Source organism: Oryx dammah, unplaced genomic scaffold (genome assembly GCF_014754425.2).
Source record: "Oryx dammah isolate SB20612 unplaced genomic scaffold, SCBI_Odam_1.1 HiC_scaffold_16, whole genome shotgun sequence".
In the NCBI taxonomy this organism is placed as follows: domain Eukaryota; kingdom Metazoa; phylum Chordata; class Mammalia; order Artiodactyla; family Bovidae; genus Oryx; species Oryx dammah.
In genome coordinates this window covers 23,567,937-23,593,615 of record NW_024070200.1, presented here as the reverse complement: position 1 = coordinate 23,593,615, position 25,679 = coordinate 23,567,937, and the positions used below count along the sequence as shown (strand labels likewise).

Sequence of the window (25,679 nt, the reverse complement as noted above, 5' to 3'; positions counted from 1 at the left end):
ATAACTATTAACTGCTAAAGGGGGGAATGGTCATGGGAATCCGGATTCACTGCTAACTCTTTGCTCTTGTCCTTTAAAGGCTTTTCAGCCTGAAATTATCTCATTTAATTTACTTCTAAAGGGCAAATTTGGCCTATTACTGCATTTTTAAGCAACTAGAACAATGCCCAATACACAGAAATAAATATTTAAACTGAAGAATGCTCTTTCAGGAAGACAAAAGGAGAAAACAAAGCAAACTCCAAATCTCCAAGCAAAACACAAAGTTCTGCACTAACCTAACCTCACTGATAGCTTCAGACATTCCTCTATCACAGTTTTGTACACAACTGAGCTTCCCAGGTGGTGCTAGTGGTAAAGAACCCAGCTGCCAATGCAGGAGATGTAACAGAATCAAGGTTCAATCCCTGGGTCGGAAAAATCCCCTTGAGAAGGGTATGGCAACCCACTCTTGTATTCTTGCCTGGAGAATCCTGGACAGAGGAGCCTGGCAGCCTATAGTCCACAGGGTAGCACAGAGTTGGACAAGACTGAAGCAACTTAGCACACATGCATGCTTTGTAAACAGCCACTGCCAAAGCTAGGCATCTGTTGCCATCCTCTCAGTTCAGTTAGAAACAGGACAAAGCTGTAGCAAGGCTTATCCCATTGTACTGCAATGAGACTTTTACCCAACTTACAGCAAGATGCTTTTGGACTGAGAAGCTTTTCTAACCACAGCACAATGGGATAATAAAAAAGAAGAAAAAATAATAATAATAAACAAATCATTTTAAACAGATGTACTACTTCCCTCTACATCTCACGATAGCTATGGTAAAATGAAGAATTATTTGTTGAATAGCTTAATAATTTGTATCTTCTGGGGACCACAGGGCAAAGCACAGTTGTCCCTCAGTATCTATGAGGTATCGCTTCCAGGACCTCCCCTACCATGGATACCAAAATCAGCATATGCTCAAGTCTGATATATAAAATGATATGGATGTAGAACCCATGGACATCAAGAGCTGACTGTGTTTCTGCCAAATAAGTCAAATGCAGTGGTAAAACTATTAAAAAGTTTTCAATAGTACGGTCAACCTCATGCATACTGACCATGCTGCTATTTTTTAAGTGATTTCACTACAATCAAGGGAACTGAAGATAATTCATTTATTTAGGAAAACAATGATGCAGGCAAGTGGGGCAGTTGACTATATGCTTTACTCAGTTAAAAAAAAAAACAAAACCCACAGAAATGGGGCTTTCCTGGTGGCTCAGTGGTAAAGAAACCACCTGCCAATGCAGGACACCCGAGTTCAATTCCTGTCCAGAAAAATCCCACATGCTACAGAGCAACTAGGCCTGTGTGCCACAACTACCGAGCCTGTACTCAACAGCCTGGGAGCCACAACAAGAAAAGCCACCGCAACGAGAAGCCAGGACACAACTGGAGAGCAGCCCTCGCTTGCCACAACTAGAGAAAAGCCTGCACAGCGACAAAGACCCAGTACAGCTGAAAATAATTAATTCAAATACTTTTTTTAAATATAAAAAAGAAATATAAATAATTACATTATACCTTCAAGGAGTTTCCTGTGTGTAGTAGTTTCTTTAAAATCAACCCTGAAAAGAAAACATGATTTTAAACATTCATATCTTATTCATTTCTAAATGTTAAGAGTTATCAGTTAGACTTGAAAACACTTTAAAAACAAGTCCTTGGTCACCTCCAAATTGTTCTTGGTGACCTTAACATCCCTCTGGCCATAGTCTTGGGATAGAGGGCATATAAAAAGTCACCATTTTAACACATGGTTTACTGGAATTAAATATGATTTATCCTATTAAAACAAACAATAAAACCAAAATTGTGTTTAAGGCAACAATCTATGTATTTTACTGAACTGAAGAATATAAATAAATACTTTCACCATCACTAATACAAATAAAAACCACTGTAGAAAATTATATAATCAAATAAACACCTGAAACTGTAGTATTTCTTAACAAACGTTTCCCTTGTACTACTTTTTCTTTTCAAAATACTCGAAGTATTCAAAGTAATTTTGCTTGTAATTATACAGTATTTCAAACCTATAATAAAATAATGAAATAATATTCACAAACAGAAGCCCACCATTCAGTTTGAACAAATCTAAACAGTCTCATGTTTCCTATAATTTCAAAATTTCATTTATTTATGTTATTTATGTTTTATATAAGTATCACTTAAGCCTGGGAACTCATCCTGAATCATTTTCCTCCTTCCCTCCCCCAAAGAAATCTTATCCAGATTTTATTATCTCCGAAAGTATTTTATTACTACTTATTTATAAATCCATAGTATTTAGAAATAGTTTCTATGTTTAAAGTTTATACCAGTAACAAAATTTCCTCTAGAGCTATTTGTTCTAATCTTGCATCTTTATTCTTTCTAGTAACACCAAGATTACATATTTTTATATGAAATATATATATAAAATGATTAAGACTGTGACTCTATTGCTTAAGTTTTATTTATCATACTAAAATAAGCTTTAATATTTCAACAAATTGTGTTGATTTATCTGCAATTCCCTTCCTCGTGTCTGAGCAAATTCAGTTTCTTTAAACAATTCTATATAAAGCCTAGGTCTTAATCAGCTCTCCTAAAAAATCTATACATGCTAAATGCATTGTAGTATCACCGATTGAACCCTGGAACAGAAAAAGAAGTGGAAAACTAATCAATCTGATGAGCGTTTTTAATCATGCATGAGCAGTAAATTCTGTTGGATGCTTTTTCTTCTACTGGCATTACAGTCAAATAAACATCACAGTCAACATTACAGGTGGTTTTGTCATTTATTCTATTAATACTGTATTTTTCACAAAATGCTTTTCAAATATTAAACCAACCTTGCATCCCTGAGATAAATCCCAACTGGTTACCATTTACATACAGTCTTTTTGTCATACTACTAAATTTAGTTAGTAAATTATTAAAGATTTTTGCCTCTGTGTTTATGATGGATATTGAACACTACTGTGTTCTTTTGTGAGGTCTTTAATCTGGCTTTATTATCAAGATAATAGACATGTACATAGACTGGGAAGAGTTCCTTTATTTTCTGAAAGAGTTTTAACCAATTGATGTTACATCTTTATAAGATATTTGGAATTAAGCTTTCCTTTGTGAGAAGATTTATAATTGTTACTTTAAGTGCCCCAGAGATTAAAAAATTATAGAAATTAGACAGTAAATTTGAAATGAATTCTTCTCAATTAGTAGATGTTTTTAAAGTATTCAACAACAGGGAACAACGGCAGACACAAGGAGATGCAAAATGGAATACAGCTTTTCTGGCAGCAGCACTGAGAGTGAGTAATCTTAATGAGGGCTCCCAGGTGGCTCAGTGGTAAAGAATCTCCCACCAGTGTAGGAAATGTGGGTTCAGTCCCTAGGCTGAGAAGATCCCCTGGAGAAGGAAAGGGCAACCCACTCCACTATTTCTGCCTGGAAAATCCCATGGACAGAGAAGCCTGGCAGGCTACTGTCCATGCGGTCACAAAGAGGTGGACACAGCTGAGGGACTGAGCACATTCTTTTTTGAGTCAGTCTGAATAATTTGTATCTTTCTATGAATTTGTTGATTTTATTAAAACTGCCTTGGGTCTTCCCTGGTGATCCAGTGGCTAAGATTCCATACTCCCAAATACAGGGGGCCTGGGTTCCACCCCTAGTCGGGGAACTAGATCTCACATGCTACAACAAAGACTCGGCACAGTCAAGTAAATAAATATGTTAAAGAAAAAACTGCCTAACTTGTTAGTGTAAAGTTGTTCAAGTTACTTTCTTTTTTAAGGATTCTTAGTGACAAAGAAAAAATTGGACATTTATTGGAATACTACTAAACATGACAACTAGATAGCCCAAAGCTCTTTTACAGATTGAAGACTACAGTCCTCAGTAGAAAAACTTTACAAGTTCGGATGTCTAGAGAAGTTTCTTCACAGATAACCAACAACATTTTAATGATTATGAAATAAAAAATAGGATTTCACTATTCTACTGAGCACCTTATCATGATTATTAGCAATTTATATGTCTTCTTTGGTGTGATATATATGCAAGTATTTTGCATATTTAAAAAACTTGTCTGTCTTACTGAGTTGTCAGAGTTCTTTATATATTAAGGACACATCATTTTTAGTCTTGAGCTTTATCAAAAAAGTTTATTCTCAACAGGCTTTATTATTTAAAATTTTGTCTTTTTTAGCCCCTGCATCAATATCCATCCTATATGTAGTTTCTTTTGCTTCCAGAACTGCTAACTGGGATGACTTATAATTTCAAAGCCTCAGAGATTTTATTTGCTACAACTGATTAAGAATTGTAGGGCCTAAATAAATCTATGACTTTTTTAAGAGGAAAATACAATTTTTACAAATGAATATAAGGCCTGTAACATTCTACTTCAACAATGTAGATATGGTGGCTATCTGTGTATTCACAAGAGAAAGGTCAAGAAAATCACTAGCAATCACCTTTATTCTAATTGAGACACTGAACCAAAGCCAGAAATTGCCTACCTTCAGATTCCTTTTTCATCCAAGAGGGAAAAAAGGCTTACAATGAGAGTCAGAGAGTCCTGTGGTAATCCTATGATTATTAAAGAACCAGACTCCAAGCCAGCCAGCATCTTGGCTTAACTCATTGTAAGAGAAGCCTGTGACCTCCTGCCTATTTGGTCTTTCACAGTAATCAATACAGCAGGGTTGCATGTTTTTCCTTTCCGCTTTTTCTTTTCAGCTTCATTTCTTGATCTGGGAAGCTCTACTTTGGCTCTTTACGCAGTAAGCTAAACCCCAGGTTTCCTCTTTTTTTTTTTTTTAAATGGAGCAAACTGCCGACCTACACTGCTTGCTTTCAAACCTGGAACCCATGGCTCTTGACACTTTGCATTTTGTCTTCCATTTCTGATTACAGAATATTTACTTTGATGTAGAGTCTACTTTTATTTTTAGGCTTTATAGCTTATCATCATTGCTAACATATTCAGAGTAATAACAGGTGGATCAAAGAAATTTAACATGCCACTATGAAACTTAACATCCCTTCATGTATGTTTTTATCTCATATTCCCAGTAAGTTTAATTCTGTATTCTTTATTTATTTTTACTAAACTATGAACTCGTTTCAAGTAATAACCAACTCATTACAGAATATGTTCAAATATTATCACTTATTTCAAATGTAAAATAGTATTTATATTACTTACCAATACTATGAAACTGCCATCGCTGATGAATTCTTTCTGGAAGAAGTTGTAAAATTTTCTAAAAATCAATACAAATAAAACAAAGAAAAGTATGAAAAGCAAGTTAACAAGTCCACATCTTGAACAATGTGAAAAATTAAAGAACTTACACAAAGCCTTTAAGAGTTTCTTATGCAGAAGATAGTATTACAAATACAAAATCACCTTAGAGCCAGTCTGATGGTAGTGGCACTACTTCAGCACTGGCATACTGATCAGTCTTGGAATGGGAAACTGATGAAATTTATCTTTTACAATGATGTAAAAGTTATATTTCTCTTTAGTGAATAAATACTATATTTTTTAAGGCTTGTTTTCTATTCTTAGACTTTCTGTGGAAACTACCGATCTGTTCTAAACTCTTTTAGATACTAATACCTGTTATATTTTCTCTTCAAGTAGTTCTTTCTTTCTATTTTGATAAACCTAAGAGGGGAAATATTTTGCTTTCACAAAAATCCTATCAAATATTTGTACTAATCACATGAACCCCGAAGATATTTATATATTATAATGGCTATAGGTACGAGGAAAAAAAATTTTTAATTCAGGAGCCCTATGGTTAAGCTAACCCATACATACTTCTACAAGTTTGGAATATTTCTTACATATAATATCTTCAAAATTTTGTCTTTATTTTCCTTTACAAATTGCACCTGTATGAATTATTCTACTTCAATAGCTGCCTTATTATGCTGTTGAACTATGTTCTCAGTACTCATCTGCTTGCTGAATGGTATTTGTTATTATTGCTGCTCTATTTTATTACTATTTAGAGTCACCATTAATTGAATGTCCATAAGGGCCAAATAATTGACACTTTATATAAAGGATATTTCATTAATCCTCAAAACCGTCCTAAAAGGAGAGATCTCATTTGCCATAACAGGTTAAGAAATGTGTTTAGGTTAGAAAGTGGAAAAACAGATTCCAGCTTCCAGATTCATATCTCCAGAATTAGTGCTTTCATACTATTCTGTTCAAAGAATGGTATGCCTGTTTTTACACTTCTCTATCTTCCTTTTGATAATTGTCTCTAGTCCTTCTCATATAAGAGGATGATGAAGAAATTATAAAGTTCTTCACAGACAGGTGATATTCCCACATAAGACACAGAAAATTCTTCAGCCTTGCTCTCCTACCTTTCTCCCATACTGAGCCAGCAACTGTATTTATTGTGGTATGGAAAGAGATAAAATTATAGAAAACTAAAAAGACAAGTTTGTGAACTACTTAAAGTACTTCTACATTGTCACTATTAAATTACACTTTATCATCTTTTTATTCAGTAATATAAAGATGAAAGAAATCTTGTACACTCTTAGCTACACAGAAGAAAACAGAATATCAATCCTATGTCATAATAACATTCCACAATGATGAACTTTATTCCAGAAAAAGGCAATCAGTGCTTTTAGGTAATTTCCTGATCTTTTAAATCATTAGTCTCTAAAGGTGGAAGTCAGATATTGTTACCATCGTAAGTACAAAAACAGCACACAGGTTAAGTATTTTTTCCAAAAGATAAAAACCTCATATTTAACACTTATTTTCCTAATGAAATTTAGTGATGGATTACAGACAAACATTTCAGTTCAGATAACAAATAACCAGTATAGATTACATACAGAAAAATAAGGATTATGTTTTAATAGAAGGAATACCCTGAAAGAGCTTCTATTAACTAGTCAATGATCTCAATTTCCTGAATATAGTTTTACGAATGTCTGAAGGAATACTTTCCAGGAATTATTATCTTTTCTCTGTACATACTTTTTTATTCTTTCTCAAAATCTCCATGCTTTAATATTCCCCTTGTAAACAATTCATGCAAACACTTTGGGAGGTAAATATGAACAAATTCCTCAGGGTTAATGACTAACGAAAATTAACTGCAGAACTAGGTACCAAACCAGTTACTTCTTTTGGAATGCTTAAAAAAAAACTTTTTTTTGGTAAAACTTTCCTTTTTTAAGCTGTGACTAACTCAGCAACTGAGAAAGATCAAATTCTTTAAATTCTTCTAAACCATACCAAAATAGTCAATATACGAAACAGTGAATTTTAATTAGCAGTAAATAGAACAGTTCAATCTTTAGAAACTGATTTCTAAATTCTTTATGCCTTTCAAAACACAGGGTCTAATTAATCCTGGCTGTTTCGTGATCGCTAAAATTCTCAAAAAAGATTGGAATACTCCTATCATTATTTGATTTGAAAGCCAGAATGAAGAGCAAGGAGTTATTTGAAAAGCATGTGTGTCCCTTATTTTTATCACTGTGCCAAAAATAAAACAGAAGTTTTAGCAGAGTATCATATGTTATTTCCTTCTGCCTTTTTAGCAATACAACTTGTCCCGCCCCAATAAAAAGTAATGGTGTAGAACAACAATGTATAAAATGTTTAAAACTATTCTATACAAGTTTCCAATGAAAAGTAGTTAAACCAGAAACTATGAACTCCTTAGGTATATAACAGTTCCATGAATTTATCCTCTCAAGTATGTTTTAGAATTTCTTAAAAAAAATTCTCCATTTGTGTAAACATCCCACAAATTAAAATTTTTATTGTTTGTAAACACCATAAATATTGTACCAATTGTGGCTTCAAATGCACAAAACCATTAATTCTATCTGTACCTAAAATATACCTCAGAAAACAATTAAGACAGGTATTTTTGTAGGTTAAACAATAGAATTTAGTTTTTAAAAAGCATGGCAGATTCAAAGTGCTTGTTAATATTCAATATTTTCCTTTGTATGTTCCAAAAATTAATTTTGGGAAAAAAGTTACATGGGTAGGTACATACCTCAAAAATAAAGAGTATAGCATCCAATTCCTCCCTTTGAGACTTGTGACCTAAAACATTTTTACAGAAAAATATTTTAACGTTATCATTTTGTCCTCAATGTCAACAACCACTTAAAAACCTTAAAATATTTCAGGCATAGTTTTTTCTCAGTGATTCTTTAATAAAATATTTAAACTGTATTCTGTTCAATGTGTAGACAATATCATAGCATCTCTACTCTTTAGACAATTACATTTAGGTTCTACATATTTATGTCTAAAAAACAAATAATAATATATTCTGGCAAACTCTTAAGTGAGCTCTTAAAAATGAAATTATGAAAATGACTGCTCAAACCTGACACATGGCCCTAGGGCAGAGTAAAGGTGAGAAAACAAATCTGACCAGAGAAAAGGCAAATCTTCTAAGCCTTCTCAAAATAATAAGGGTATTATTAACACTACTAACCCACAGTGTGAGCAGGGTGTCTACAAGCCATCTGAGAGGAGAATTGAAATAATACTAAAATTCCAATGTGCAAGAGTCTATTTTAAGTGAATGTTTATGACAATTATTTGAAACATCAGCGTAAGCCAGGATTAATTTTAACATCTTACCTTTCTGTTTAAGACTAGCTTCAATAGTAACAAAATTCTCAAAAAACACGTAATATATATGTGAAAAATGTTGGTCAAAAAACTGTTTAAGATCAATGGATTCTGCATTCTCTGAAAAATAAATGAAAACAGTTTTTAGTGATTACTATTTATATCACATTCAGCAAGTATTTACTGTGGCAAGTTTCCTTCAAAAATGTTAAAGAACTGCTCTTAAACTTCTATCAAAATATTTGAGAGATTTATTTATACCTTATTCTCACAACTTTAGTTTTTAAAGATTTTATTTAGTTTTAATTTTTAAAACTTGCCAAATCAGGTTATCATAATCTTTGAAGAAAACAATGTCTCAGAAAGATTCATCCAAAATCATTAACCAAGCCAAGTTTTATTTTCAATTCACAGCTCACATTTTGTAACTTCTCCCCAAGACAGTTAAAAATCAGTATTTCTAAGAGTAATAAAACATGACTAAAATATATTTATTTTAAATATCTAACAGCAGGCTTTACAAATAGGCATTTAAGTATTACAAAACTCATAAAGTACTGTTACAAGAACTGTCAGTGTAGTCCAAAGCACAGAAAACTAAACATTTAACTGTATCCACAGCAGCAAGTGTTAGGTACTAACACAAAATTACTTTCAAAACACAGGAAAGAGTGAAGGTGGGGAAAGAAAAGCTTTGACAGAGAATGTATTATCTGAAAAGATCTTTATGGACAGGAAGGTATTTGGATATGATGTGGTGGTTTTGAATAAGAAAGACATTCTTGGCATAAACAAAAACATGAAGTGAAGAAAACAGAATGCAGAAAATTCATTCATTTTGGCTAGCTTTGAGCATTTTGATAAAAAGAAAATGGAAAAAGTAGCCTTGATATGTCATGAAATGTCTTAAGTGCAAACTAAGGAAATGGCATTTATCATTTAAAGCAAGATACCTGCACAGGTATATAGGTGCTTGTGCTTAGTTACTCTGCCTCATCCAGTGCTTTGCAACCTCATGGACTGCAGCTCGCCAGGCTCCTCTGTACATGGGGATTCTCCAGGTAAGAATACTGGAGTGGGTTGCCATGCCCTTCTCCAGGGGATCTTCCCAACCCAGGGATCAAACCCAGGTCTCCCACATTGCAAGCGAATTCTTTACTGTCTGAGCCACCAGAGAAGCCCACGAATAATGGAGTGGGTAGCCTCTCCTCCAGGGGATATTCCCGACCCAGGATTCAAACCAGGCTCTCCTGCATTGCAGGCAGATTCTTTACTTATGCATTTTATTGTTTGTTTTCAGAGGGAATGAGAAAGTTGGGGAAAGGGGGAGGAATTAATAACTTTTATATACTTCCAACTACTCAAATTCATTTACAAAAAGCATGTGTCTCTTCTATAATAAATTTGAAAAAAAGTAACTGGAAAAAAAATTTTTTTTTTACACCCTGGGAGTAAAATATAGGATAAACTACTGCTTGTTGGTAAACTCAAATTAAAGGTAAGAATCAATTAATTTCTTGGAATGCTTAAAGGCTGAATAGAAGATTTCAATATAAAGTTAAATATTGACAACATATACATAGTACTTTAAACTCTCTGTGGTATACTATCTTATCCTATGAATATTCATAACAACTCCTGAATTGATAGCTCATCTATGGAGTTTTCCAAGACCGTTTCCCTTTTCTTTCACCCTCCCAAAGGAAGGGATGGATGCCCTCTCCTTTTCCTTCTGTTCTGTACAATTCTCTTTCATGAAAGTAATTATGTCTCAAGTATTTTCTTGTCTCTTTTCCAGGACTAGTCTATAGCTTCTTTAGGACAGAAAGTGTGTCTACTTTAGCATTTATAAAACCTAAGCACAGTGCTGAACATGCAAATGTGTTTTATTATAAATAAATTATTTTAATTTTATTGTATTCACTTTGTAGCTCGGAAATTTGTATCTTGGAAAACACTGCATAACCTACTGACAAGCAAAATAGCATTGCTTCATCTTGACTGGAATAAGAACACCCAGGTTCTATTCCTACCTGTAACAGTATCTGTGTGACTCTTCAGAGAACTGGGCGGTGGGGGGGGGGGGCGCCGGCGGTGAGCAGTAACAGCTAACATAAACAATATTTCCTATATGCCAGACACTCTTCTAAGTTCTTTATAGAAATTAATTCCTATATTCCTCAAAACAGCACTATGAAATAAGTACTATTATTATCCTGACTCTAAAGATGAGAAAACAGGCATAGAGAGTTTAAGTAATTCAGTTAGTGAGAAACAGAGTCATGGATTTAAACTCAACACAGCCTGGAAGGGGCTTCCCCGGTGGCTCAGACTAAAGAATTCACCTGTGATGTGGGCAACCTGGGTTCGATCCCTGGTTTGGGAAGATCCCCTGGAGGAGGGCATGGCAACCCACTCTAGCATTCTTGCCTGGAGAATCCCCATGGGCAGAGGAGCCTGGCAGGGTACAGTCCATGGGGTCTCAAAGAGTGAGACACGACTGAGTGACTAAGCATAGCAACACACAGCCTGGACTTAGTGCTTATGCTGTTAATCTCTATGTTATTCAGCCTCCAGTGTTAACACATTTATAAGAAAAATAAGAAAAGAACAAAGGTAAGAATAATAGTCACTGAATACTAAACATATTTTAAAGAATACCAAAATAAAACACATACACTAAAATAAACAGGAAAAGTGTTCTATTTTCCCCATAGAGTAGTTTGAAATAACAAAGAACTATGAAATCAGAATGAAATAAACTGCTATAATTATCACTAAATTTCCTGAAACTAATGTTTCTAACAAAACTAATGTCCCCAGGGAAAAAAAGAAAATGAGAAAAAAAAAAACAAAGCAAAACAAAAAAAATTCAAAACATAACAGAAGCAAACTTGAATCAGCTCAAGATTTTGCAACATAATTTAGGAGCCAAGACAGCCTCTCTCTATTTCCTTCCCATATACTAGGTTAAACAAAGCCTGGAAACTACACACTTACTAATAAAAAGTACTGGATTGAAATAAAGAAGTTTGTTTTTTAAATCTGTATCTATTTATAATGATCTAGTTAGCAAATAAAACCTCATAAAATACTTTTGCTCATCAATTCACAAAACTTACATGGTCAGGGGAAAATAGGAGGAGAAACACACACAAAAAGTAGATATAAAAGGATAGGTAGATATAAAAGAATAATATAAAAGAAGGCTTCACTAATTTAAAAACAGCTCTCTAAAATAATAACACAAGAGAAAGGAAAATATAAAAAGAAAAGAAAAGCAGGAAGAAAGATTATGGAAAAAACTTCTACCCAATACCTTTCTCCCACCCATCAAATGACCATAACCCATTATGGGTACTGTTTTTTTCTCTTTCTGTGAATGTCTCCATTAATTTCAGTCAATATGGCTCCTAATTATGTCACATTAGCTGGTATAACTGTCCCTCTATATCAGCAGGTGATGGTTCCAGGAACCCATCAGATGCCAAAATCCAAACATACTCAAGTAAGTCCCTTACGTAAAATGACATAATATCTGCATATAACTTATGCACATCCTGCCACACACACTTTACATCATCTGTAGATTACTTATAAAACCTAACACGATATAAATATTATATAAATAGCTGACTGGGTGCAGAGAATTCAAGTTTTGATTTCTGGAACTTTCTAGAATTTTTTTTTTCCCTAAATATTTTGGATCCATGGTAGGTTGAATCTGAGGATGCAGACCCATCACTCCAAGATGGAGTGCCAATTATATTATTCTCTTACAGATACTGGATGCTTTGGGAGACAGGAAGCATGCCTTAGCTTCTTTAACCTTCGACATTTTTTTCAAAATTTTAATCTGAGGGAGTGCTCTGCATAGTGCTAAACTGATGGCTGGAACTTAAAAGCTTAAACATTCAAAAATTTCCCCAATTTTAGAAAGATTTTTGTTTGATTTGTTTGTGAACTAGAGGTTCCTTAAAGGAATCAAATAAACATTTCTACTATAAATTAAGATTGAAGTTTCTGAGATTGTGAAAAACTGACTCAGGCTTAGGAATGCTTTGAAGACTTTTGGGAATACTAACTTCAAGTGGCAAAACAGTTCCAGATCTCACTGAGTTTTCACGAATAAAATTTCAGATGTCTCTTTAACATCATTTTATGAATAAGGTTAACATATTTCCTACTACATACTTGGAAGACATTTAAGCTCTGCAATGTACATAATTAAAAATTACAGTTTAGAAGCCAGTGTTCCTGAGCTTAAATTTCAAGCACCTGTACTAATACCTCCCTTATAAAAGTTATCACATAAACCAAGTTGGAAGACCAAAAATTCAACACATTTTGCAATATCATTCTTCCTTCTCACCTGTTAAAAAAAAAAAATTACCATTTAGAACTTTTTCTCAAATGATGGCATTATAATACACTAAACTACAAAGTGTACTACAAGGAATCTGCTAATAATAAAGTAACAAACAATGCAAATTATTTCCTTAAAATAACGAATAATAAAGAGGACTGATGCAACAATATGGTGAATAACACACCAAAAACCTCTCCGATTGCAGAGACACACAAATGCTGGATAAAAATAAATACAAGCTCAAAACAAGAGAAGGGAGAAGGAATGGAAATGAAGAAAAGAGAGTAAGGAGGAAAGGAGGAAGTGGGATGTTGGAAAAGGGCTAAGAAGGGAGAGGAAGATGGTAAGAATGTGGAATGGTGAAAGGCAGGAAGGGGTTGAAGAGGAAATATGGAGGGAAGGAGATTGGAAGGAAGGATGAAGAGAAGGGAGAAAGGTAAGGGGAAAGAAACACAAAAATACAGTATTAAGATACAAACAATATGGAGTTAAGCACAAATAAGGAGGAAAGCAGAAGAGAAAAGTAGGAGGAAAAGGGGAGGAAGGGAGTAAAACTACACAAACAAGCTGGAAAATTATAAATAATACATTATCAAGTTCTAAAAAGAGGCAGATATATGAGAAGTGAGAAGAAACTGAGAAAATGGAGGAAGAAAAGAAAAGGACAAAAGAAACAAACAAATACTTGGAATAGAGCCTGGTGCTCTTATTCAGAATGTTATAACACAGAAGAATAACAAGATGAAAATATATAAAGATGATGAGAGAAGATGGTAGAGTAGGAGAATGTGTGCTCACTTCCTCCTGCAAGAGCACCAAAACTGCAACTAGCTGTTGAACAACCACGGACAGGAGGATGCCGGAATCCACCAAAAAAAAGATACTTCACATCCAAAGACAAAGAGACCTGTAGTGAGATGGCAGAGCAGCACAATCACGATAAAATGAAATCCAATAATCGCAGGGTGGGTGACCCACAAACTGGACAACAATACTAGCAAAGAAGTTCTCCCACCTTTGCAAAGGTTCTGAACCTCACCCCAGGTTTCCCAGCCTGGGGATCTGATAAAGGGCCTGGGAATTCCCATGCAATCGGACCTTGTGGGCCAGTGGGATTTGATTACAGGACTTCCAGGGGCCTGGGGAAGAAGGAGACTCCAGTCTTGGAGAGCACAAACAAAATTTTGCACATACCAAGACAGAGAGGAAAGGAGCCGTGACCCCACGGGACACTGAACCAAAATTACCTGCCAGTGTTGGAGGGCTGCCTGTGGAGGCACGGGATGGCATGGGGACAGGGGCACTGGCAGGATCAGGCCAGTAAGGGCTCCCTTAGTGTAAATGCTCTTGGAGTTCACCATTAACCCTACCATAGAGCCCACAGACGGTAAGTCTGGGTCAGTTCAGTTGCTTAGTCATGTCCAACTCTTTGCCACCCCATGGACTGCAGCAGAGTGCCTGAAGAACTATGGACAGAGGTTCGTGACTTTATACAGGAGGCAGTGATCAAGACCATCCTCAAAAAAAAGAAATGAAAAAAGGCAAAATGGTTGTCTGAGGAGGTCTTACAAATAGCTGAGAAAAGAAGAGATGCTAAAGGCAAAGGAGAAAAGGAAAGATAAACCCATTTGAAGGCAGAATTCCAAAGAACAGCAAGGAGAGATAGGAAAGGCTTCCTCAATGAGCAATGCAAAAAAATAGAGGAAAACAACAGAACGGAAAAAACTAGAGATTGCATCAAGAAAATTAGAGATACCAAGGGAACATTTCATGCAAAGATGGGCTCGGTAAAGGACAGAAATGGTATGGAGCTAAGAGAAGCAGAAGATATTAAGAAGAGGTGGCAAGAATACACAGAAGAACTATACAAAAAAGATCTTCATGACCCAGATAACCATGATGGTGTGATCACTCAACCTAGAGCCAGACATTCTGGAATGTGAAGTCAAGTGGGCCTTCAGAAACATCACTATGAACAAAGCTAGTGGAGGTGATGGAATTCCAGTTAAGCTGTTTCAAATCCTGAAAGATGATGCTGTGAAAGTGCTGCACTCAATATGCCAGCAAATTTGGAAAACTCAGCAATGGCCACAGAACTGGGAAAGGTCGGTTTTCATTCTAATCCCAAAGAAAGGCAATGCCAAAGAATGCTCAAACTACCGCACAGTTGCACTCATCTCACATGCTAGTAAAGTAATGCTCAAAATTCTCCAAGCCAGGCTTCAGCAATACGTGAACCGTGAACTTCCAGATGTTCAAGCTGGTTTTAGAAAAGGCAGAGGAACCAGAGATCAAATTGCCAACATCCACTGGATCGTGGAAAAAGCAAGAGAGTTCCAGAAAAACATCTACTACTGCTTTATTGACCATGCCAAAGCCTTTGACAGTGTGGATGACAACAAACTGTGGAAAATTCATAAAGAGATAGAAATATCAGATCACCAGTTAGAATATCAGCAAGTTAGAACTGGACATGGGACAAGAGAGTGGTTCCAAATTGGGAAAGGAGTACATCAGGGCTGTGTATTGTCCCCCTGCTGATTTAACTTATATGCAGAGTACATCATGAGAAATGCTGGGCTGGATGAAGTACAAGCTGGAATCAAGATTGCTGGGAGAAATATCAATAACCTCAGATATGCAGATGCCACCACCCTTATGGCAGAATGCAAAGAGGAACCAAAAAGCCTCTTGATGAACGTGAAAAGAGGAGAGTGAAAAATCTGGCTTAAAACTCAACATTCAGAAAACTAAGATCATGGCATCTGGTCCCATCACTTCATGGGAAGTAGATGGGGAAACAGTGGAAACAGTGTCAGACTTTATTTTGGGGGGGCTCCAAAATCACTGCAGATGGTGACTGCAGCCATGAAACTAAAAGACGCTTACTCCTTGGAAGGAAAGTTATGACCAACCTAGACAGCTTATTAAAAAGCAGAGACACTACTTTACCAACAAAGGTCCATCTAGTCAAGGGTATGATTTTTCCAGTAGTCATGTATGGATGTGAGAGTTGGATTATAAAGAAAGCTGAGTGCTGAAGAATTGATGCTTTTGAACTGGGGTGTTGGAGAAGACTCTTGAGAGTCCCTTGGACTGCAAGAAGATCCAACCGGTCCATCCTAAAGGAAGTCAGTCCTGAATATTCATTGGAAGGACTGATGCTGAAGCTGAAACTCCAATACTCTGGCCACCTGATGCAAAGAACTGAGTGATCTGAAAAGACCCTGATACTGGGAAAGGTAGAAGGTAGGAGGAGAAGGGGATGACAGAGGATGAGATGGTTGGATGGCATCACTGACTGAATGGACATGAGTTTGAGTAAACTCTAGGAGTTGGCGATGGAGAGGGAGGCCTCGTGTGCTGCAGTCCATGGTGTTGCAAAGAGTCAGACATGATTGAGCGACTAAACTGAATGTATTTTGACAAAAAGCTCTATTTACCAGGAAGTCTTAATTTCAATTCTGCATGAAGAGTTATAAAATATAAAAAGCAAAAACCAACAGTTATTTAAGGAAAAGCAAAGTCACTTAAAGTGTGGTAGATTTTGGAGAGGGTGGGATGTATAGGAGAAAGTGACATGGTAACACACATTACCATACCTAAAACAGCCAATGGGAATTTGCTGAATGACTCAGGGAACTCAAACCTGGACTCTGTAACAACCTAGAGGGGTGGGACATAGAGGGAGGTTCAAGAGGGAGAGGACATATGTATACCTATGGCTGATTCATGTTGATGTTTGGTAGAAACCAACAGAATACTGTAGAGCAATTATCCTTTGATTAAAAATAGATAAATTTTTAAAAAGTATGGTAGATTTTAACACATCTGTCTCATTTAGCAAAGGTAAGGCTAGTAACTATGCATAAGATTTGAACAACACAATTAGCACTTTACCCTTAAAACTCTGAATTCAATACGGTATAAATCTTTTCATGTAAAAGTGAACTAGTAAGAACACAAACTAAGGAGAAAAAGAACCAAGAAAAACAGCACATATCATGCTCTCTGGGCTTTTCTGGTGGCTCAGAGGTAAAGATTCTGCCTGCAATGTAGGAGACCTGGATTCAATCCCTAGGTCAGGAAGATGCCCTGGAGAAGGGAATGGCAACCCACTCGTCTTCTTGCCTGGAGAATCCCATGGACAGAGGAGCCTGGTGGGGTACCATTCATGGGGTTGTAGAGAGTCAGACACGACTGAGTGATTAATACGTGCTCTCTGATGAAAATTAAATAAAATTTAGAATTAATAACTAAAGTTAACCCCCCATATAAAAGGAGGAAAGTGCTGGAGAGTACCTAATTCCCACAAGCCAGACTAGGAAAACTCACAATTGATGCAGCAATTACCCCTAGAATGAACACTACTCAAGAGCCACCTAACATATCATAAAAGCAAGATGCAAACAGATCAAACTGTTTTCACGATCATCTGAATAGAGTTCAATTTTATAGGTATACAAATATCCAGGATGAAATAAATTTATCTTGTCTGGTATTTAATTGAAGACTACCAGGCATGCAGAGAAGCAGGAAAACCTAAATCATAATGAAGAAAATCATCATCAAATCAGATTTAAACCAGATTTTAACCCAGATGTTAGGCAGGCAGAAAAGGACATGAAGACAGTTATTCTAACTATATTCCACATATCCAAAAAGTTGAGGATGGAAGCTGTATAAAAAGAACTCTTCGAATCGAGCTTCTAGGTATCAACCAAAAGGTGAAATGTTAAGAGATGTGTATATATAGGTACTATGAACACTGGGCTGCCCCAGGTAGTTCACTGGTAAAGAATTGTCACCTGCCAATGCAGCAGATGAGGGTTCGATCTGGGTTGGGAAGACTCCCTAGAGAAGGAAATAGCAACTCACTCCAGTATTCTTACTTAAGAAATCCCATGGATTGAGAAGTCTGGTGGGCTACAGTCCATGGGGTCGTAGAAGAGTCAGACATGATTTAGTGACTAAACAAGTACTATAAACCTTAAAGCAACTACGAAAATAAAAACGTACGGGTAATAAGCCAAAAAAAAGAACACAAAAATACTTGATTAATCCAAACAAAGGCAGAAAAAGAGGAACAATAATCAAAGGGGGTAAGTAGAAGATAAAGAGTAAATGACAGACTCTACATAATCACATTAAATAAAAATGATACTCTCAAAATGTTAAAGACCATCAGATGGATAAAAAAGCAAAACTCATGTACCCTGCTCACAAGAAATATAAAGTGTACACTTAAAATATATGCAAAAACTGTTTTAAAAAACCTAATTTAATATATATTCAACACTATGTTCATTAGTTTCATTCCAGTATGCTTTTTGAAGTGAGAGTGGGTGAAATGGAACTTCAAAAATAAAGTTTCTGGAATCACTGTAGGAAATGCATTGGTCTACAGAGTATTTCCTCAACACTTAAACCTATGCTCCTCTGTGTCCACAGAAGTTTGTGCACATGTGAATACATTCTTGCACTGGCAAGCAGATTCTTTACTACCGGCACCTGGAAGCTCCCCATGAATGCATTCTTACGGAAAAAAAACCCAAAACTCGGAAAACACTCATAACACAGGAATTTACAAATTTACAAAGGAATTTAAAGCAATATAAACAAAACCAAAAAACGACTTTTTTCTTAATGCTTTCAAAAATAGTCTACTGTCTCAACATTTTAACTAGAAAATCATTTTAACTAGAAAAAAATAACTCAGAAAATAATTACTAAAATCTATTTTTTAATATAATAAATTAATATTAACAGAAATGAAAATGGCAAACTCACTCTTGTATTTAACAATGTAGCAAGGAGGCAAGTCAATCTCTCTCTTGATAACTCCTGAATGTTTTAATTCATCAAAACAAAAGCTAGGAACCTATCTCCTGTATAAATACTTAAGATGTTTGTTTTTTTCATCTTTCAAAGACTTATTATTCGTTAGTCCTTTATCATGAAAAGCAAGCAGATACAAATCATACTAAAAACATGCTAAAATTTCAAAGCAAGCAAAATCGCTTAAGATATGTAGCTCATCTGTTTACCATACTGATGTTTCAAAATAACTGCAGAAAAGCTCCTGATATGATAGGAAGATAAAAATGTATAGAACTGAAAGAACAAAAAGCACTGAAGAAGTATTAATATGTGATCATGATCTGAAAGCATATTAAAAAGCAGAGACATGTATTTGCCAACAAAGGTTCATCTAGTCAAAGCTATGGTTTTTCCAGTAGTCATGTATGGATGTGAGAGTTGGACTATAAAGAAAGCTGAGTGCCGAAGAATTGATGCTTTTGTACTGTGGTGTTGGAGAAAACTCTCCAGAATTCCTTGGACTGCAAGGGGATCCAACCAGTCCATCCTAAAGGAAATTGGTCCTGAATATTCACTGGAAGGACTGATGCTAAAGCTGAAACTCCAATACTTTGGCCACCTGATGCGAAGAATTGGAAAAGACCCTGATGTTAGGAAAGATTGAAGGCGGGAGAAGGGGATGACAGAGGATGAGATGGTTGGATGGCATCACCGACTCGATGGACCTGAGTTTGAGTAAGCTCCAGGAGCTGGTAATGGACAGGGAAGCCTGGCGTGCTACAGTCCAAGGGGTTGCAAAGAGTCGGACACAACTGAGCGACTGAACTGATGATCTGAAAATATTTATAAGCCCTTTAATTTTAAGATTAAAATCTACAAAGTAAAATAAAATTTTTTCTCTTGCCTTCAACAATTCCACACAGGCACAGAGGATATGAAGAGATAGAGTGAAAAAGAGACCCTAATAAACAAAGATACAGTGTCCTATTTAAGAACAAGTCAATTCTGTCTTATCAAACATACAAGCTAAGTATGGCAACATAAAGATAAGGAAAGGCAAACAAGTTGTAATCACTTATGCTTACTTAATAGTTTATATCTGCATAGATAGCACTTTTACAGTTACACAAACATGATCTTACTCATTCTCCACAAATATATTTTTGAAATTCTCCACACAAAGCTATTAAACAATTCCAAACCAGCTCTTCTGAGCCCTCAATCAACACCACCATATTAGCCACACTTGAAGTGGTAAGCCAAAACATAAACTTGTGGCCAATTTTAACTGAATTCATTCCGAAAGAACAGTATTTTTAAAGAATTATTTGAAAGCTACACAGTCCAGCAAGGGATGAGACGGGAACTCTGAAGTTTAGGACAGGCAGGCACTGCAAATTACCAAGAATTCAGAGGATTTAGTGCAGTTGCACGCATACTACCTTAAAGTATCTCCTGACACTGGCTGATTATAGCCTATTCAGATCATCAGAATACCTAAATTTTAACTAATTAAATTCATTTGTGATACCAAACCACTCTAACACACAGGGTAAAGAGGTAAGTACCATTCAAACATTAGTATAAACTGGTACCAACTGCTTTCCTCATAACACAGCAAAGGAGCAAAAGAATTCTCATACAGTATAGAGATGGGGAAGAAAGAAGGTAATATCATTTACTGACACCCACCATTCTCTAAAGACTGAGCTAGATACTTTAGTTTCATTAATTCTCATGGAGATAGGGACCTATCCATTTTATTTTACCTCTTCAGTTTATTAAAAAGTTAAAAATGAACTCAAAACCAAGCTTCAAAGAGACCAAGACACTAGATCAAACAGCAATTAACAGAACCAAACTGAGCTAAGAATAAAATATGCCTTACTCCATGCTACCTCCCAAGACACATAAACAGTTGTGACATTAAATTTAGGGCTGATACAAGTCAATGCTGAAGGAAGTGGATACAGAAAAACTATTACGATAATGTTAGCAACGAACTGTCTTTTTCCATGTTCACTATGAACTTTTCTTTCTGTATACTCTCTCTTTAAATTGTGGTGTCTACCAGGAACATGTCCTCCTCCTCCATCTGATACAACTTGAACTCTATCTACATAAAAATACTTCCCTAATCCCTGGGCTTTGGTGGCGGTAAAGAAACCAGCCTGCAATGCAGGCGATGTGGGTCCGATCCCTGGGTTGGGAGGATCCCCTGGAGGAGGGCATGGCAACCCACTCTAGTATTCTTGCTGGGAAAATCCCACTGACAGAGGAGTCTGGTGGGTTACGCCCCATGGGGTCACAGAGTGGCCTGAAGCAACAGGCCACCACCAATCCACAGCTACTATTTATTTCATGCTCTTTTCTGAGATTTGGGCTTACATTACCTATCCACTTACATCTTCCACAGGTGTTTCAAACTCAACTTGGCCCAAAATGAATCCACCATCTTTCCCCTCATCTTCAAGTTCTTTATTATTAACATTCCCTTACTACATTGGTAATATTATCTAAATCTTAAACCTGACATTCAATTCAGATTCATCCGCCTCCCTTCAGTTCCCTTTACTCCACACCACCCCACCCCACCCCCACTACTCAACGAAGCACTCATTTTTCACCCTAAACAGTTCTGCAATGCATTTCTTTCTCTCAATGCCTGCTGTCATTTGATACTTCATGATCTCTTGTCTGAATTTTATTAGTAGCCTCCTTATCTTTTCTCACAATATTCTAAGCCCACTTTTTATCCATCCTCCATACACTGCTACCAGAATAATTTACCCAAACCTAAGTCCCACTACCTGTATCACTCATCTACTTAAATACTTACAGGGCTTCCCACTGTAAACAGAATAATGCCCAGGTTCCTACTTTTCTTCCCTAACTTCTCCTATCTTGTCCACTACCCACTACACAGTAAGACACTAAATGAATCATGGTACATACATGCAAGTCAATAGGCAGTCACTAAAAATATTCATAAAAGAATATTTTAATAAAACGAAGAAACATTAAGTATTTATAACTTAAAAAAAGCAGGTTATAAGATAATATCAATAAGTTAGCAGAATAAAGAACTCTGAAAATCTTCATTAAAAACAATTAAGCAAAAGTAAACACTAAAACCTAACTTTTTTGGAAACCTAAAAATTAATCAAAGGTTTGCAACAAAGACATTTATTCATGAAAAATGGATGAATCTCAATAAAAAACGGTAAGCTTTGTGGCATTTTAAACTTATTGTGTTTCCACCCTCCATCCTCATCTCCATGGCAGCCTTAAAGCCGACAGCCCACGAACACAGTGGCAAGCAGCAGCTCATCAGTCACTGAAGAGTCAGAACAGAATCAGGGCTCTTTCAACGCTTTACTCTGAGAAACATCATGATTTGACTCACCTATCTGCTCCTTCGAAAACTGAGCTCACAAGGCTTGTCTTTATTTAACTTAATTTGGAACTCACCCAGTGCAACAGTTTTTCTCTTGGAGTCATTTGTGAAAAACAATCACTGGCAATTATTTAACACCACAGCTGCCTGAGGCAGCAATCACTAATGAGGGAAACTAACCAAAAAAAAAATAATAATAATAATAAATAAAAGGAAAAGCCAGGGGATGTGCTATCCATAGGGAACTTTAAAGAACACCAACACATTAAAGGGAGTATAGATGGCCGTGTGCATGAGCTACAAGCATATTAAGGAAAGACTGGAAAAATATTTAAACTTTCACCTCTGGCTGATCTGGAGACTGCACAAGAAGGATGTGAAGGCTAAAAAAGTACTGTAAACTGTTTCCTGAATACTGATAGTATGTTCCAAACACATACACAGAGCCCCATGGTGCAGACTAGGAGACTTACAGACTCCAAGCTTGTAAATAAGCATCCATCCAATCATTAGCTGACCACTAGACTGAAGTGACAGCAGCAGGCTGAATGAGTGAAGAATCCAGTGGTCATAAATAGAAGAAAACAGACTGCACATAGTTCAGGAAAGTCATTGAAGAATCACACAGCAACAATAACAAACAGAAGAAATAACAAATCATGGGAGAGAGGGAGAAACTGGTTTCTAGGGTTGCTGTGCTATTTAAAATGTTAACTTATCAACAAAAATTACAGGACACAAAGATACAAGAAAGTGCACTCCATGTAAAAGAGAAGTCAATAGAAACTGTCCCTGAAAAAGCACAAACATTAGGTACACCAGACAAGTGTGACAGTATCAAACATTATCACAAGTTTTAAATATGTTCCAAAAGATAAAGAAAACCATGTCTAAAGAACTAAAGGCAAATGTGAGAATGTTAATAGTAAGGTGGCTTCCCTAATGACTCAGTTGGTAAAGAACCTGCCTGCAATGCAGGAGACCAGGGGTTCGATCCCCAGGGTGGGAAGATGCCTTGGAGAAGGGAACAGCAACCCACTCCAGTATTCTGGCCTGGAGAATTACATGGACAGAGAAGCCTAGCAGGCTACAGTCCATGAGGTCCCAAAGAGTCGGACACAACCGAGCAACTTTCACTTCTTTATGTTTAAAAAAAAAAGTTTAAAAATACAATAAACAAAATGAAAAGCTCACTAAAAGCTTAACAGCACATTTGAAATGGCAAAATTAAAAATAAGCAGGGCTTCTCTGGTGGCTCAGTGATAAAGAGTCTGCCTGCCAATGACTCGGGTTCGATCCCTGATCTGGGAAGATCCCACATGCTGTTGAGCAACCAAGCCTGTGTCCCATAACTATTGAGCCTGTGCTCTAGAGCCCACATCCCACAACTACTGAAGCCTGTGCACCCCAGAGTCTGTGCTCCACAACAAGAGAAGCCACCACAACACGAAGCCCACGCACCACAACTAGAGTAGCTCCCACTCGCTGCAGCTAGAGAAAAGCCCATGCAGCACAGCCAAAAATAAAAGTTTTCAATAAAATAAAATACAAATAAGCAAACTCAAAAGATAGGTTAGTTGAAATTATCCAGTCTGACAAATAGAACTTAAAAATAATGAATAAAAATGAACAGAACCTCAAACATTTCTGGGTCACCATCAGATACAATAATACATATATATCAGGAGAATCGAAAGGAAAGAAAAGAAACACAAGAATTTCAACAAATAATGGCTGAAAACTTCCCAAATCTGATGAAACACACTTCTCCATGTTTTTAAGAAACTCATCGGGGCTTCCCTGGTAGCTCAGTGGTAAAGAATCCACCTGCCAGTGCAGGAGATGTGGGTTCAAGCCCTGGCTTGGGAGGATCCCCTAGAGAAGGAAATGGCAACCCACTCAGACCCCATATCTAAGCACCTCATAACAAAACTGTCAAAAGTCAACAACAAAAAGAATCTTGAGAATACAAAGAGAGAAACAACACATCAGTTACCAAGAAAGCCTCAAAAAGAAAAATATAATTTGTCATCAGAAAACAGGGATGCCAGAAGTCACTGAGACGACACAGTCAAAAAGTGTAAAGAATACACCTGGCAACCAAGAATTCTATACCCAGCAAAACTGCCCTTCAAAAATTAAGGCAAAATTAAGGCATCCTCAAGTACACCAAAACTGAATTTGTTGTTAGCAAGTGAACCCATCAAGATGAAATAAAAATAAAAATTGAATCTGCTGGAAAAAAGACTTTGACCTGTAAGTGAAAAAATAATAAACCAAACACATGGCATCCAGCTAAAACAATGCATAGAGTTAAATTCAGAGCTTTAATGAACACCTCAATACAGATCTGAACATCAATAATCTAATGTTCTACTCTACAAAACTGGAAAACAAAGAGCAAAAGCATGGGGAAGAAAGGAAATAATATTAGAATAGAGATAAGTAAATCAGAGACAAGAAAAACAATACTAAGAAATCAAGGAACCAAAATTAGTTCTTTGAAAAGATAACAAAATTGACAAATCTTTGGCTAGACTATCCAAGATAAAAAGAGATATGATTCAAATTACCAATCTGGACTTGAAAAAAAAACATTACTGCCAATCTTAAATAGAAAAAATATTAAGAAATACTAGGAGCAACTGTACGTTAGCAAATTAGGTGATCTACATGTAAAGAAAGCTAAGCGCTGAAGAAATTATGCTTTTGAACTGTGGTGTTGAAGAAGACTCTTGAGAGTCTTTTGGACTGCAAGGAGATCCAAACCAGTCCAACCTAAAGGAAATCAGTCCTGAATACTCATTGGAAGGACTGATGCTAAAGCTGAAACTCCAATACTTTGGCCACTTGATGAGAAGAACTGACTCACTGGAAAAGACCCTGATGCTAGGAAAGACTGAAGACAGGCAGAGAAGGGGATGACAGAAGATGAGCTAGTTGGATGGCATCACTGACTCGATGGACATGAGTCTGAGCAAGCTCCAGGAGTTGGCAATGCACAGGGAAGCCTGGCGTGCTTCAGTCCATGGGGTTGCAAAGAGTCAGACACAACTGGGTGACTGAACTGACATATAATGGACAAATTCAAAGAAAAGACATAAAAGAAACTACCAAAACTGCCTCAAGAAGAAACAGAAGATCTGAACAGATCCATAAAGACAGACTTAATAAAAAAGAAGACTGACCTCAAAGAAAAGACCAGGCCCAAATGGCTTCATAGGTGAATTCTAAGAATAGAAACAACACTTTCAAACTAAACCAATGAGGCCAGTATTATCTTCACTCCAAAATCAAAGACATTACAAAAAACCTGCAGATTGATAATCCTTATGAATAAAGACACAAAAATCCTCAACAGACTACTAGAAAACTGAATATGACAACATATAAAAAGAATTACACATCA

The 25,679-nt window shown here is 36.3% G+C and overlaps 1 protein-coding gene across 10 annotated transcripts in view; it reads right to left on the bottom strand.

Moving 5' to 3' along the window:
• The window catches only part of RALGAPA1 (Ral GTPase activating protein catalytic subunit alpha 1), a 200,201-nt gene that overhangs the window by 154,484 nt on the left and 20,038 nt on the right, over positions 1 to 25,679 (bottom strand). For all 10 annotated transcript variants that reach the window (XR_005723808.1, XR_005723807.1, XM_040256748.1 and 7 more), the window contains exons 2-5: positions 8,694 to 8,804; positions 8,095 to 8,144; positions 5,247 to 5,304; positions 1,565 to 1,608 (exon numbers count right to left, since the gene is read on the bottom strand). Coding sequence is in view for 8 of the 10 variants with exons in the window: in XM_040256748.1 (XP_040112682.1) it covers positions 1,565 to 1,608; positions 5,247 to 5,304; positions 8,095 to 8,144; positions 8,694 to 8,804 (263 nt within the window). In the remaining 2 variants the exon portion in view is untranslated. The remainder of the gene's footprint in view (positions 1 to 1,564; positions 1,609 to 5,246; positions 5,305 to 8,094; positions 8,145 to 8,693; positions 8,805 to 25,679) is intronic.